The 17287-nt window shown below is 39.1% G+C and overlaps 1 protein-coding gene across 1 annotated transcript in view; it reads left to right on the top strand.

Moving 5' to 3' along the window:
* The window catches only part of LIX1 (limb and CNS expressed 1), a 49895-nt gene that overhangs the window by 20932 nt on the left and 11676 nt on the right, over positions 1-17287 (top strand). Inside the window, exons 3-4 of the mRNA XM_046000496.1 lie at positions 13881-14021; positions 16637-16732. Of these exons, the coding sequence (XP_045856452.1) occupies positions 13881-14021; positions 16637-16732 (237 nt within the window). The remainder of the gene's footprint in view (positions 1-13880; positions 14022-16636; positions 16733-17287) is intronic.

Raw genomic sequence — 17287 nt, forward strand, 5'->3', positions numbered from 1 at the left:
GTGTATACATAAGATGTGGAAGATCTAATGTAATAGGGCAAAAACTGGCAAACCCAGTCAACAAAACCAAACTTTTTTAAAAAAAAGATGAATAAGAAAGAAAAATCTTTGGCATTTCTGAGTAAGAAAAAATGCAAAGCATATACTACACTAAGCATGATAAGAGGAATGCAATCATGGGTGCATGATGTAAGAATACTACATAAACAATTACATTAAACAACAAAGATGATATTGAATGCTTTTTGGGAAGTCTTTGTATTATCTGTGAAACTCTTCCATAAGTCTAAAATTATTTCATAATTAAAAGTTAAAAAAACTTCAATGTGTCCCTATTACCTTCTTATTAAAGTCTGAATCTGAATTCTTTACTCTGAAAATAAAAGCTCTGCAGCTGACCCCAGCTTTCCCTTTCAGGTTTATCTCCCTGAATTCCTCTTCTGACACTCAGTGCTTCATCCTAACTGTTCCTCATTCATGCCTTTACTTCTTCTAGCTGCTGTTAATGTGCATATTCTGTCTCTATAATAAAACATAAATGCCTCAGGGACAGGGTCTGTATCTTCATATCCCTATGACTCCAAGCACTGTGCTTTGCATATAGTAAGTGCCCAATAAATTTTGTTGAATGAATAGCTAAGTGAGTGGATAAAAAATCTCAAATATCAATGGAGTTTATATTTTTCCACTATTGTATATAATCACTATTGATTGATACACAAAATAGTACTATTATATACAATATAACTATTATATACAATACAATATATCAAATAAGATATTTTACCTAATAAGATATTTTACTTAATATTTTACCTAATAAGATGGTGGGCTGGCAAAGAAAAGTCAGGAACATTAAAGTCAGGTAGTATTATTATGTTCATATCTGTGGTTTTAAGTTTTGAAGGTGGATTAGCTTAAAAATACTGATGTAAAAAAACATCCAGTTCTCTCTGAATTTAATTTGTGCATAGTAACTTCCCTTCCACCAAATACCCATGACCAAGAATAAGCAAGATCTGGCCATTTCCTCACCCAGGTGTGCATTGTGTTTATTTATATGTAATAAATGCACTCATTATAATCTCCTAGAGTGTAACATATTTGACAGATCAGTGAATGGATTTAGAGGATATAAATTTTAGAAATTCAAATTTCCTTATTTTTGTTTTTGCTTTCAGTACCTTGAGAATTATGAATTTCCCAATCATCTCATAAATTTCTCCTCAAAATGATAGGACTTCCCCTTGATAGTACATTCAACATCCTCCTTGTGGTCTTTAAAAAATAGAAGATAAAATGAAAAAAACTGAACTCTTCAACAGGGAGGCCTCTTGGTGATTTCTCTAATCATTTCAGGGCTCCTTTACCTTATGTTTAAATCATTATATTTTAAAGTTCTCAGGAGGATTGTTAACATCCTTGCTTTAAAAGACACAGAATTTCCTGAATCAAATGTTTTGAAAATGTGTTTGGTTGATTGGCTGACAAATCTGGCCCCTTAACCTCTTTGGCCCCCCAAAATATGATTTGAGAAAGGAAAACCAGGAAGTAAAAAAAAAGAAAGAAAATTTCTCCTAAAGCAACGTCCTTACACTTTTCTTTGACTGTTCAAAAGCTATCTTAGATGCTATTTTCACCATAGAACATTTCATCGTGTTTTTGCCAGCAATTGGCCAGTAAGAGCCTACATGCTCATTCCTGCAATGCCTTTCACATAATCAAATGTCACCCTTGTGCATTGCAAATCATTTCACGATGATTATTAATGCCAAGACCGTGTGCTGAGACATGGAGAAACCATTATGCCAGCAGTAGCCTTCTTACTGAGCCATGGACGTCACCTCCAATGGTGCCAAGGAATTGAAAATACTTGAAGTGGAGTTTGGGACTGGATTGAAGGATTAATCCTTCTGGTTTCATGAAAGCTGTAAGAGATTATGCCCATTCATTCTTTAGAAAAATGGTATTCAGACTGAGCTTTAGTTTTCTGATTAATCAAAGGAAAGCAGTCAAAGGCTCTGATGGACATAAACCACTGGTTTTATGCAAAGAAACCTCCCACTGAAGTAAATGGGAGGCTTGTGTGTCCAAGAAGACTAATTAAGGAATTTTCAGTTAGTCTTGACACCACAACCCACAAAAAACAGAGAGCCAGAGGGAGAGAAAGCAGTCACAATCTTGTTTAAACTATGCCTTCATAAGCTACTACAGTATTAGAAAACGAGAAGTGAAAATGATTCATTTTTGAATTTCAAAACAATAAATAAAATGATCTATTCAATTAAATTATTTTTCTTTTAGAAAGTTATATTGAAACACATTAGTTCTTATTGTGTCTTTTATAAAAGAAACCATCCTCTAATATTACAGGCATTCAGTAGGAATTCATGCATTTTGGACATATTTTCTTTATGCCATTCTCGTCTAGGCAGTTAATCCTTCCCTAGCCACATATCATAACCATGAAAACTTGCAGTAATTTCCATTTTTTACAATAAGAGCAACACAAGGGCCATCAGATCAACGTCTGGCTCCCCTCTTGATGAACTCAGAAGGAAAGCCACTCACTGCTTCAGCAGCTGTTTTTGTTTTCAACTGCAAAAGGAGAACTTTTTTGAGTATTTTGTCTTATTTTATATTTTGATTAAAAGGTTTGTGATTCAAGTTTTGTTTTCCAACCAATGACGTGACCTTCCATGTCATCTGCTAGAGTGATTTGGATTAATGAATTTCATTCTTATTTGGAATAAAAACCAAATATTCCTTTGAGTGTAGTATAAGACCATATGATTATTTGTGTGCGTAAGTTAGGATTGATAAAAAAATGTGTCCTCTGACTAAAACACCCATGTGATAGCTCGATTTATTTGAAGTGTAGGACACTAATTCATTTTGATATCATATCTTTTTCACGTTATTATTTTTTGTTGTTAAAATTTCTTCATGGAAAATAAATATAGGTGTTAAACATGGTTTAGGTATTTAGGTTCTTTGTGTATTGCCAAGCAACCCATGGAACTGAGACATTTAATATTACCATAGGCAAGCTGTTACTGGTTTTTGTTTTTTTTCATTTTCAACCAAAGCTTGGTGTCACATAATTGGGAGACATGAGAAGACAAAGCAAATGAGCTCCTGACAAAGCTCTGTCTCTAAAAGACTTCTTTATTTTTATGCCTCTTAGTTTTCAAACCAAAACCTTTGCTTATGAAGATACCTAGAAAAATTACTTTTCCAAGATGCTTACTGTCTAAAAGAAAATAGGACTGTTTGATTTTGTTGTGTTTAGTTTCTTGAGGCAGTGACCGTACTTCACCTATATTATCAGATATAAAACATGTTTTACACTTCCATGCATTGAATGATTCTTCTCAAGGTCCAGGGAATTGAAAGTCTATTTAAAGCACAATAAACTAAGTTTATGAAATTAAGTTTTTACCAGGAGAGAAGGACTAAGAGAAATTTTTATTAATTCATAGACTTGGCTAATTCAAATCGTAAGGCTCTTTTCACTGCTTATTAAATGAGGCTTAACCTTAACAGTCTATGTCTCAAATAGAGATTTATCTCCTGCCATAAAATTGAGACTATTGCCCTGCCCTGAACCTGTTTTAATGCCAAGTATTTCTATTTAAAATCATCCATGACCTCTTCTTTGTCTCTAGACTTGTATACCTTGACTCAAATGCACAACCCACCATGTAATGTAACTTTACTTTAAAGGAGGCATTTCCTGGTAGAAATCTCCACAGGAAAGCATCCTGTTTTGTAACTAATGAGACCTAAAGATAGGAAGGTTAGTTATAACCCCTTCCCATTTGAAAGTCATATGTCAAGACTTTAATGACTTGCCCATGAAACTGGGAGTGCATATTGTTTTAATGAGACGTTGTATTTATTCCCCAGTCTCATTCCCTAACTTTAATCTGTGTCTCTTCTTAGCAAGTAAAGTAAATAGAGATGCTTGGCCTCCAAAGAGAACAGGAGAGTGCAGTGAAAGAAATGCTTAGGAAGAGAATCTGAGTGGTAAAGACTTGGGACTATCTTCACAGAAGTCTACAAGCCCCTAGTTGGTGAGCTTTGGGAAGATGCTAACTGTCTCGGGGGTTGCTGAGTGAGGAAGAAAAGCTGACTCCATCTTTTCCCATCCCCCCTCCATCCCTTTCAGTGCAATCAGAGCCAAGTCCTTTTACATCAAAGCAACTATAAAAATAAACCAAAACTTTGAGCCTGATCAATTCATCTTGTCTTCACCTTAACTTGAAGAAAGAAAAAGAAGAAAAGAAAAAAGGGAAAAGAAAAAAACCTCAAGGAGCAAAACACAACATGGTTTTGTAATAGTTACCAGGGACCTTGCTCTACGTATGTGTGTAGAATACCATTTGTGGCAGAGGTAAACGAGGAGGAGGCCAGGTGGTTTATATTATAAAAATAACATTCTGACCTACCATGTGCATGAAACGTTTCTTTCAGTTGACAGGAACTGGTGAGTTTTCTCTGAAAATTGGACTCCCAGACCACTCCCCTCCCCCATACCTAGCAAAGACCCCCATTCCCAGCACACACAGAGCTCCAAATTGTTCCCAACATATTTGCAGGCAGCCTGACCTAGGGAGAAAGAGACACAATATTAACTTGGGTGACTGAGTTTCAACGGTTGCCCTTTTTCACATCACCATCTGGAAGGGGGGAAAATGCTAATATATCCACAATTAGATAAATTGGAACACATGCAAATGTTCATGCTTAGACCGGGGCAGTCAAGGTCTTAAGGAACTGAAAAGGGGACAATTAACAGCAAGGCCTGGCTTGCGGCACTCTTTGTGCCCATGCCTTGCTGTCAGGATGAAACAGAGGTGTTGGTGACACTGACCAGAGCTGACAGACCATACACACAAACTCTGCAAGACACTTGCTGAGACTTGAATTCTGATTCACAAAAGCGAAACATTCCCAGCCACCTGAATGACAGACTTGACAGCCTAAAAGATTTGGGCAAGAATTCTCACCTCTCACAGGGTCAGTTTATTTGGTTTTGCCACCTGCAAAGCCCCAGCTCAGGAGATCCCTTGGGTAAATGTGCTATTGAGTGAATGCCACCTAAATAACATTGACCAGCCCTTGACCTCCCCCCCCCCCCAGGGGGAGTGGGGACAACATCTACAGCCTTGAGTTCATATGTACATTCAATCTGTCACATTTGCTACTATATTATTGTTCTTATTCAAAAACCTCATTCCTTACAGACTATTTTTCAACTCCTTGACTACCATTGGTAGTGACTGAGTACAGTGTACCTAACTTGGTTTTACTACATTTTGGATCTACAAACCTTTTTTCCTTGATATCTTTAAAATAAAAATATGAAAAATCTTTAGAAGTCAGTTAAGATGGAGAAAAGTTACTTAAATTGATGTATTTCTACTTGCTTTCCAGTAGGAAACACTGTAGTTGAGATGCATGTGCAATTAAATCTTGGCGTCTAGAAACAGCTTTCAACATGTGTATTCTGCCTATTTTCTAATACTAAACCTGGGGAAAATTATTAATCAAATGAAGACTACCAGGAAAGTAACCATTCAGAGAATGTCAGCCTTGCTAGAAACGGTTCTATGAACAACTAACACAGTTGTCAATAATTCTTAAATATTTAACATATAATTAACAATAAAACTAGTTTCTTAGTAGGCATTTATATTTTTATACACATACATGACTACCAAAATTTTATTTCACTTAATTTAAGAACCGTACATCTTGGGGCACCTGGGTGGCTCAGTCATTAAGCCTCTGCCCTCAGTTCAGGTCAAGGTCTCAGGGTCCTGGGATCCAGCCCTGCCTTGGGCTCTCTGCTCAGCAGGGAACCTGCTTCCCCCCACTCTCTGCCTGCTGCTTGCCTAATTGTGATCTCTCTCTTTCTGTCAAATAAATAAATAAAATCTTTTAAAAAAAAAAACTGTACATCTTAAAAGTTGATAAGTCACTATTTTATTTCAGGACAATCTACTTGGCCCATGAATTAATCTTGGTTGATTAATTTGTCATTGTACAGTGTCACACTTTGGAAAATTATCATGGTAGAAATAAAAACTGCTCAGCAGAAAAGGAAAATTGAGACCTCACTTACTTAAGTCAGCAGTGCTTATATACTTCCTAAGGGCCTAATTTCAGAACTGTCATACAAACTTTTTTTTTCCAACCTGAACACTGCTTTCCTTGATTCTTGGGTAGAGCCAATGTCACTAGTGAGAAATAAACATTTTGATGTTAGCAAAGGTGGACTTACCATTGTGATATTGTGATTTATAAAAAGAAATATATATTTGGTCTTTATCCTGGTCCCTGGCGCAGAGCTCCTAAAACCCTTAGAATTTCCTAAGTGGTAAGAATGAAAAAGGGATCTTTTATTATTCATAACAAAACCCTTTCTACCATACTTAAGTTTATGTTAATGAGGTGGTTTCTGAAAAGCCCCTAATGATGGTGACTGGTTGCCTAGGTAACAAATCACATGATCAGAAGGTTGAAAGTTTCAGCCCTAGCATCGGCCCTCCTAGGAAATGAGAAGGACTAAAGATTGATTTAATCACTGGTGGCCAAAGATTTAATCAATCATGTCTAGGTTATGAAACCTCCATAAAAATCCTAAGTGTTGGAACTCGGAGAGACTCTAGGTTGGTGTACATATGGAAGTTCTGGGAGGTGGTGCACCTGGGAGGGCATGTGCCTCTTCCCACACTTGTGTTCTATGCATCTTTTCCTCTGGCTGTTCCTGAGGTCTATCCCTATAGAATCAACCGGTAAGCTCTTAAGTGAGCCATCTTCCTGAGTTCTGTGAATTGTTCCAGCCAATGATAGAACCAGAGGAAGGGGTCATGGGAGTTACTCATTTTTACCTGGTTGATCAGAAACCCAGCTGACACCCTGGAATTCCTATTCATGTCTGAACTGGGGGTAGTCATGTAGGACAGAACCATTGGTCTGTGGGATGTGATGCTCTCTCCAGGTAACTAGTTTGAGAATTATGTTAAATTGTAGAACACCCAGCTGGTGTCATGGAATTCATTGGTGTGACGCAATTAGTTGTGTTGGTGAACAGAGTATAGAAGTGTAGAATGATACAATGTAGCAGAGGAGAGACTTACCATTTTCATGAAGCCAGTGAAGCTTCTGCTCAGACTTCTTCAAAATCCAATGTCAGTTTTTTAATTTCTTATTGTTCTTCTTAAACAAGATCCCCCAAATTATGTAAACTTCATGCCCCACAAAACCTGGTTCTGCTGCTGACATTTAGAAACGGGACACAGAAGAGATAGAAGTTAGGGCAGTGTTCCTCTGAAAATAGTCATGGGTTCACTTGCCTCAGAATCACCTGGAAGCTTGATAAAATGCAGACAACACCCCCCCTACCCGCCCCAGTACAATACAACTAAAGATACTGATTAAGTAGGTCAGATTGGGGCCTGGGAATGTTCATGTTTAACAGTTTCCCCCAGGTGATCTTACTATCAACACTAAAGTTTTTGAACTCTTGGTTCAGATTCCTGGCCTAGGTTTATCATTGATCTTCATAGTGTACTCTGTGGGCTTCTAGCATCTTGTTGGTGATCTAATATGCAAAATAAAATATAAGGCAAGAATGAGTTTTGTCTTGGGATAATTTCTTATCCAATAGAGCTGGAAAAGTTTAATTTAAATGATTTTTGCTTTTGAAGAATTAGCAAACACTTCTTAAAATTATTGAGCAATCTTATGTGGCAGAATTCCAAATTCTCTTGGCCCCATACTTAATCAAGGGGTCACTTTCAGGAGAACCCTCCTACACTGTTAGTGGGAATACAAGCTGGTGTAGCCACTCTGGAGAAAAGTATGGAGGTTCCTCAAAAAGTTGAAAACAGAGCTACCCTAGGATACAGCAATTGCACTGCTGGGTATTTACCACAAAGATAAAAATGTAGTGATCTAAAGGGGTACCTGCCCACCAGTGTTTATAGCAGCAATGTCCACAATAGCCCAACTATAGGAAGAGCCCAGATATCCATTGACAGATGAATGTATAAAGAAGATGTGGGGCATACACACACACACACACACACACGAATATTATGCAGCCATCAAAAATGAAATCTTGCCATTTGCAGTGATGTGGATGGAACTAGATGTTATTATACTAAGCAAAATAAGTCAATCAAAGAAAAATAATTATATGATCTCACTCATATGTGAAATTTAAGAAACAAAACAGAAAACCAGAGGGGAAGAAAGGAAAAAAAATAAAACAAGACAAATCAGAAAGGGAGACAAACCATAAGAGATTCTTAGGAAACAAACTGAGGGTTGCTGGAGGGGAGGAGGGGAGAGGGTTGGGGTAACTGGGTAATGGACATTAAGGAGGGCTTGGGATGTAATGAGCACTGGGTGTTATATAAGACTGATGAATCATAGACCTGTACCTCTGGAACCAATAATACATTATATATTAATTGAATTTTTTAAAAAGGGGGGGGGGTCACTTTGAGCCAGCATGAGAAACTTCCTATAGGACATTTGATCTTCTCATCTAATCAAGCTGATGCCTCTCTCCATTTTCCTTCTCCCTATAGTACAGGTAGAAGAAAGCATTGAAAAGACAGTAGAAGGGAAGCAGATATTAAAATAATTGTCAGCACACTGCCCTCCTCATTGAGCACATTTGCTTGCCACAGTGTGCTGCTTCCACTTTTGGCCTTTTGTTCGGAATGAAGTTAAGTTTGTTATGCAATGGGTAGAGATAAGCTTGAAGTCTTTTGTCAAAATGACCCACAGAATATCAAAGTAGAAGGTTTGGCTAAAAAACTATATTGATTTGTAGAGTGCTGTGAGATTTTTAGCCAAATTATATATTCTATTTCAAGGTCAGTGATCATTTCTGTGATAAGCAGAATAGTGTAGTAGTTAAAAATTTGGACTCTCAAGTCAGGCAGACCTGGAGATGAATCTTTTTTTTTTTTTTTTTAATCACCTTTTTTTGCAGTGGGGCAGCGGGTGGGGGGGCCTTGCTGTGCAGAGGAAGAGAGAGAGAATCTTAAGCAGGCTCCACGCTCAGCATGGAGCCCAACCTGGGGCTCAGTCTCACAACCCTGAGATCATGACCTGATCTGAAATCAAGAATCAGAGGCTTAACTGACAGAGCCACCCAGGTGCCTCTTTTTCATCACTTCTTAAGTTGTATGACCTTGGGATATGACTTGTTTCCTCATCTGCAAATTAAGGATAACAACAAAGAGAAATGCCTTTATATTAGTGATCTTTGGCTGGGTAACAAATTGCCTCAAATCTTAACATTCATTGTCTCATATTGTTTCTGGGGATCAGGAATCTGGAAACAGCTTAGTTGGGTAGTTCTGGCACAGGATCTCCTGGACGTTGTAGTCAAGCTGTTGGTTGAAGCTGAAGTCATCTGAAGTCGTGATTGGTTCTGGAGGATCAGCTTCAATCTCATTCAGATGTCTGTTGGCAGAAGGCATTAGTTGCCTACCATGTGTGTCTTTCTGCAGGGCTGCTTACAACATGGCAACAGACTCTTCCCAGAGCAAGCTATCTAAGAGAGAAAGCAAGTGTTACCAAGGCAGATGGTCACAGTGTCTTTTATAACCTAATATTGAAAGTGACATACCATAACTTCTGTCCTATTCTATTGGTTACATAGACCAACCACAGTATAGTGTAGGAGGGGACTGCATCAGGGTGTGAATGCCAGGAGCAGAGATCACAGGGAGCTGTCTCAGAGCTGGTTACCCCTGCCTTCAAATAGTTTTCCTCAGCAACGAGGCACTCTTTTATTTTTCTATTTTTTATTTTTTTGCTTTAATTTTAGATGAGAGCCAGGAGGCTTTGAAATGATCATAGTGGTTTATAATGTAGCAGCAAATGAAAGGCATCTGAACATCAAGATAAATGTCTGAGTGGGGTCTACTAGCCACTTGAAAAGCATGTGGCTCCACATGCCTAAGAAATCCACAGCTGACTTTAGTAAAATCTCAGATATTAAATATTGCAGCTCTGCACTTTAACAAAGTGCAAAGGACAGAAGTTGTCTCTCTATATTAACAAGTAAGAATGGTGGGCGGATAAGGCATGGTTTACAAATCTGTATTTATGATTGGGGTCTGGCTGAAAAACAGCAAGAATAAACCATACAACCTGGGAAGTCTAATTCTAGCAGGAAGTTGTTTTGAAATAACATCATACTTCATTCACTCCCCAAGTATGTCTTTGATGACCGGTTTAGACACATCAGTAAGATGTCCTGTCACTTACCATATTTTATTTTCTTGCAGCATTTCCTACTGATGGTAATTCTAATGGTGCCTGTTCTTACAGTGGAATCCACACTCTGATTTAGATTTGCCAAGCAGATTGCTCTTGGCTAAATTTCTTGCCCAAGTGCAGGCCCTTATGCTTTGAGAGATCTCATTTAAAGATCCCTAAAGAAAAATATGCAGCCTTTACGGGCTTGGATTTGTAGCTCCAAATTTTAGAAGAAAGCGGATGGTTAACATTATAGACATTTTGAAGTCCTTGTCTTTCAGAAATGCGAAGAACAATAGCAAGAAAAACCTTTTGATGGTTCAGAATTTATTTTATTTTATGTACTTATTAATTGGTACACTTTCTCCCCCCATTTTAACCAAAGATTCTGTACATTGAAACAATAAGTAAAGACATGTGTCTGCTTTAAAATCTTGATATTGGTTAAGTCTCCGTAGTCCTTTTTCATGCTTTCTGGGAACAGGCTCTTCTGTTCTCTCAGCCCAGCAGTACTTTGATCTCAGAAGCAATGCCATTTGGTTGTAAATGTATGTGGTGCCTTTGATCTACTATTTAGCTGGTCTTTCTTAAAATAGATAGCTTCTTTTATCTAAGTAGTGTTTACTAGGTCTCTCTCTATGAAAGATGGCTTAAATTGCTCTTATTTAGGTAGAAAGCTATAAAAAGTTTCTTAGGACTACCCAGGTCTGAATCTAGTTCTCTGAACTCTAAAACCCCAATGGCTCTATTATAGATTTTGTAAAGCAGATTCCTATTAAAATGGGCTACTCCTACAGATGTCAGGCAATATTTGCAAAGACTTTGCGTGCTTTTTGATAGGAAACTGATTTTCCAAAGAATAATAAACATATCCTACACTTGGGCAAAATGATAATTTGAGAGTGCCTGAACTTAACCAACTACCCCCCTGAAATTCAAATATTTATATATTTTTATATTACATACCACATAGGGTCATTGAGATGGGATTTTTTTTTTTTTTTAAGAATGAGTATATATATATTTAATTCTCTTCTTTATGAGGATTTCTTTGAACATTTTGTCAGGTGTCTTAAGGACTTGTGTTTGACTTTTCTAGGCCTCAATCAGTTATTCATGCAACAAAGTGTCTATTTCAAGTACAGAGAAACAAAGATGACTTAGTGAAAGACTCTGCCTTTAGAACGCTCACAGCCAAGGGTTGTAGGGCAGAGCACTTGCAGACAATTTCATGGCAGTATGCGTGAATGCCTCTCATGGACGGTGATCCTCCCACCCTGGTTTTGGGAGTGGTCATGGAACTTTCTAGAAGACGTGGCATCTGAGCTTCTCTGCAAGCCTGTAATGAAGAACTCAATGTCCTATAAATTTCCGGCGAAGTCCATAAGTCAGAATCAACCTATCTGTCCAGACCTCCGTCATTTAATAGAAGTGTCCTAAACCATAGGAAAGGTCTAAAGCCTCGATGGCTTTTGCTGCCTGAAGCTACCCCAAAGCCTTCTTACTTGTCTTTCAGCTCTAAGGAGGAAATCCCCAAACCACTTTCACATACATTTTGGAACTTTTGCACCATTCTTTATTTAAAAGGAAGTATTGGAACTCTCTTTGTGTTGTAAACAAAAATAACTGTGTATATTGCTACTTTGTTGGACTACCAACGCGTGGTTTGTTTTTTTTCCCCCCAGCCTCCTTGGTTTCATGTTCCTATTTCAGAAGTCTTGTCATTGCTTCATCTGAATACTAACCATGTATGAGCACTTCCAAATGCTGACCCTGAGAGCAGGCACTCTGGAGGACTCTCAAGAAATATATAAGTGACCCTTCCCAGGCCTGAAGGTTGGGAGAGGGACAGAAGGAAGCAATCTGTAGTCACTTTTGGGATCATTACAGTAGCTGTCACAACTCTCCAAAGAGGGAGGTCAAAGCAGGAAAATCAGAGGGACCTGGGTTCTGACCTCAGGGAACTCCTCCAGTGTTCATGGAGATGGAGAGGAGAGGCCAGCCTCTAGAGGATACAAGAACATGAGTTTCGAGCATTCTTTGGTCAGTGCAGGCATAGTCAGTGTGGGACAGATGAGGTAGAGGCGGGAATGTGTGGAAAGCAAAGTGAAGGGGTTTGGCTTTTTCCTAGGGGAGTTACTGAGTCCTTGAGGCTACAAAATGGGAAAATAAAGTGGACTCTTTGGTACTTGTCCTGTTCTTTCACATCAGTCACCAAACACTACTGATTCTGAGAAGTATGCATTTTAGGTGGTAGAGTCCTAGAGATCAGAGAGACTGGCCTTCCCATTTGTCCAGTGAAGAAATAAGTCCCAAAGTTCCAGAGGCCTGGGTCTCACAACCACTAAGTAGCAGAGCCAGGGGCACCAGTCCACCCTGTTGACCAGGATCTGAGCCTGAGCTTCTCTTCCTAGGGCTTGTTTCCCACCAGGAGTTTTAAAGTAGGGTCTAGGACCTTTGATAGTTCCCAGAAACCTATAGGAAAAATGGCATCCCACCCTCCATTAAGAGTGGGCTCCCGTGCACTTCTCATAAGGCTCTATCCCTCTGTATGGACCCCCAGGGTCCACACCAAACAAAAATTTGAATGAGAGCTGTGGTTGGTAACAAAAGAGACAGAGAGGATAGAAAAGAATCAGGATACATTGAGCAGGCCCATATGAGCCACAGGAAAGCCAGGTTAGGAGAATAGAGAGCAATATTACTTTTAGGAGAATTTTTTAATGAGTTGCTAATCATAGTCTGCCTATGGTTCCTAACTTCAGAAAAGCCTAATGGAGCATGTCCCACCCAGACTATGGCCTGAGAGCAAGGTGGACATGGTAGTCCTCAAGAAAATCAGGGAACTATTAATAGAAGGAAAGTGGGAGGATAAATGCTGGAAAAACCAAAACAACAGATTTTGACAGGAGCTCCCTTGTCCTCACCTGGACATGTGAGTACATAAAAGACTGGGATAGTCCCATAGAATATTACCATGTGCCACGTATTCTTATTGCTTCATGTATATTTAGTAATCGTGTCAAGCCTCAGCTCGATGACATAGGCATTACTATTATTCCCATTTAGAGAGGAGGAAATTGAGGCACAGAAAGGCTAACTTGCCCACAGTAATTCAGCTAATAAGTACCATAGTTGGGATCTGAATCTAAGCAGTCTGACTCCAGAACCTGTGTTCTTAATTATTGCGTTAAAAATATACCATTTTCCTTCTTTCCTTACATTTTTTCCCTCTGAAACAAGAATTTGAGGAAGGTCCTGAAAGTGAATGTAATCCCTAATTATACCATGGTAGCTATTATTACTTTTATTATTATTTATTAATAGTATGAAAAGTCTCTGATGCAGAGTAGACATTTGAAGACTGCAAAATAAGACAAAAATCATTTGAAGATCAACCAAGACATTTGCATGGACTCTAGGGCAGAAAAAAAATCTGCATGATCTTCAGGGGATTAGCAATGGGTAAGAAAGAATAGGAGCAGAGTCATGTATGAATGAAAATGTCCAGAAATCCACTGAGGCAGTGACAAAAATGGTGAGATGCCAAATCCTGTAATAATTTCCTTTCTCCTTCCCTTCTCAAGTGCTGCTTAAGTAGAGCTGAGGCCAGACGGGATGCAGCGAAAGTGGCCCTAATCAACTCCCTCTTCAATGAGCTGCCCTCTCGAAGGATCACTAAGGAATTCATTGTGGAAAGCGTGCAGGAAGCAGTCGCCTCCACCAGTGTGAGTACCCAGCAGGGTAGAGAGCTGGATGCACTGAGACATCGAGGCCCTGGAATCTGGGGAAATACTAAAGTGAGCAAATTCATTGAGAACGGAGCAAGTTTAGGAAGACTGGCTGGCTTGGTCGTGAGTCTTTAAAAAAAAAAAATAGAATTGTGCAGGCTTCATTTTGACCCATGAAATCATTGATTTTCAACAAAATGAACACTTGGATTGGAAATCAAGAAATTGGAGCTGGTTCCCTATGCCACATCTCGGAAATATTTTTTAACTGCCCTGGATGACCATTAATCAAATTTTAAATCGAAGTAGATAGTTTGATCCATCCTGATTTATTTATTTGAATGTTTGCTGTTTGAAAAGTATTGGGTTTTTTAGGGCCTGGGAATGCATGCAATTGAATACTGCTTTAATCTAGAGATAAACTAGCTCATTTTTTCCCCAAACTTGACTAATCATAAAAATTGTCCTAAGTGCTTATTAAAAGTGCCAGTTCCGGGGTACCTGGGTGGCTCAGTGGGTTAAAACCTCTGCCTTCAGCTCAGGTCATGATCCCACGGTCCTGGGATCGAGCCCCGCATCGGGCTCTCTGCTCTGCAGGGAGCCTGCTTCCTCCTCTCTCTGCCTGCCTCTCTGCCTACTTGGGATCTCTGTCAAATAAATAAATAAAATCTTAAAAAAAAAAAAAAAGTGCTAGTTCCCCAGTCACTGTGGGGATCCTGCAACCTGTATTTTTGTAAAGATTTTTTATTTATTTATTTATTTATTTGACAGAGAGAGAGAGATCACAAGTAGGCAGAGAGAGAGGAGGAAGCAGGCTCCCCGCGGAGCGGAGAGCCCGATGCGGGGCTCGATCCCAGGACCCTGAGATCATGACCTGAGCCGAAGGCAGTGGCCTAATCCACTGAGCCACCCAGGCGCCCCGCAACCTGTATTTTTAAGGAAAGGCTGACTGCTTAGACATGGAAAAGGCATATGTCCAATATTTTTTAGCTCTTAAATTATCATGCTTAATATTAATTCTTTGAGAGAGCTGAATTTTTTTTTCATAGAAAATTTTTGTTAATGGCCATAATTAATGCAAAATGCTTTAAAAGCAAAAACTCTTGTTTTGGAAATTTAGATAGAATATCTTCTCAGCAATCCAGGAGTAGATGATTTGCCCCATGAATTATTTAGAACTTCTGATACTTGATACCTACCAATTACAAACAATGGAGGAAGCCTTGGTTTCCCACTGTGGCAGGTGTCTCCCTGTGTGTCCACCAAAGGTAGAAACTTGGCATTACTGAAGGAATTAGCCACCTCCTGGCTGTGCCTTTAGCTATGGACAAACCCCATCCAAGATGCACATTCTCTGATCACCTTATTATCATTATAAATGTTCTGTCATTTTGGAGAAGCTGCTGAAAATGAAGGACACATTGTCACTCTAGCAGTGACCCTTTTGTTCCTTTTTCCCTCATAAAAGCTCTTGTCACTCACAGAAGAGATAAGAGAATGGGCAGCGGACAGAGAGTGGTTGACCTGGCAAGGAGATCTGTCCTGTATCTGCTGTCAGGATGAAAGGAAGCTTTTATTTCCTTGACTTGTAAATTTCAAGGGCCTTTGAGGAAGCGAAGTTAGGAAAATGATGCCTGATTCATATGTGTGGAATTTACTCAGGAGCATGGAGGGGCCCTCAGTGTAAATGTAATTTATCATTTTTTCATGGAAATTTCTAAGGAAAGAGAATATATAAAGTTTGCAGGCTTCTGGATGGATTTCCTCTGGGATATTTAAAAAGCCAACATAAATATTTCAACAGCAGCATGTTAATGTTATTGCATCCAGAAGCTATAAATTTGCTGCTATCTGATGCTGGCAGTTGTTTGTTCAGTCTCACAAAGGCATTGCCCACCTTCCCAGAAATCTGAGGCCCTGGGATCCTGCAGGATAGGCCCCAATGCCAATCCAGCACTTGCGTTAGCTTTTTTTTTTTTTTTTTTTTTTTTTTGCCACTACCCCTAACCAAATTGAAGGGCAATTTCATTTCTACTCGTCACCCCACCCACCTTGTTTCCTAAAGATTAAGTAGTCCAGATGTGAAAAATAATACATACCAAGATCCGTGTCTCTAGGTCAAACACCAGCGTATTATAAAAAGCTCCTATTAAGAATCATGGCAATAAAATATGAATGGTCCAAACAATCAGAGAATTCTTTCCCAGTCAGTTATATAATCTTGCCTGGTTACCATCAAATCAGAACAAGGTTAGCATTTCAAGATTTCAGACAGATGAAGGCAGCCTTCCAGAGGGCAACCACCATCAACAGCAAAAACTTTGTGCAAAGATACAGGAATTTCTACTTTGGGAAAATTATTCTTTTAGCAAATATATAATCAGTTAACATTAGAATGAATGTTCAAATTGTTTACAAAAATCTCCTTCACTCCAAGTCATGGTGAGTGTAAGAACTTTATCCCAAATCAACTGGAGACCGGGTTGTAGAATGCACACCTGAAGGCTCAATATAACAGAAGTTTCACAGTCGGGCTGCAGCATTAGCTCATGACCACAAAAGAAGAGGAGGGGAAAATTCATACTATTTTCGTTTTCTGGTTTCTTCCCAAGGGCACTTTGGATGATGCAGATGACCCCAGCACCAGCATTGGAGCCTACCACTACATGTTGGAGTCAAACATGGGGAAGACCATGCTGGAGTTTCAGGTACCTGACTTCCTGCTTTGTGTTTATTTCGCTACCCAATCCAGAAACCCAGGAGAATGCCTCTCTTACCGTTAACATCTCCTGTCCCAAAAATCTAGTCTCTTTGTTGTTGTTGTTCGGGTCATCTTAATTTAACCCTCTTTGACTTCAGCATGGTAACTCTGTCTTAGCCACACTTCAGGAGGCTAAAACAAACAAGCAAGCAAGGCAAAGTCTTTGCTTTCTTGAAGCAGAGTAGAGCACTTTCTAAGAAACAGCTGCGGAACCCCACCATCTGACCTGCAACGTTTCACCAGCTTTCCAGGACGAAGTTCCCTTTTAAGCCAGCTGAACAGTTTGAAATGTTGGTTGTGACCATTTGGTTCTTAATTTTCCGAAGTCATAGACGTAGTTGTCTGTAATGTACATTAAACAATGCCTCCCTCAGTTCTGGTATTTCCATTAAACAAGATCAGCCACCACCCGTTGTTAACTAGATCAAAACATTCAGCAAACTGTAATCCTGTTTCCTCCACTGCTGACAAGCGGTAATAGAGCTGAGGAACAACACTACCT

This window comes from Meles meles, chromosome 3 (assembly GCF_922984935.1).
Source record: "Meles meles chromosome 3, mMelMel3.1 paternal haplotype, whole genome shotgun sequence".
NCBI classification, from domain to species: domain Eukaryota; kingdom Metazoa; phylum Chordata; class Mammalia; order Carnivora; family Mustelidae; genus Meles; species Meles meles.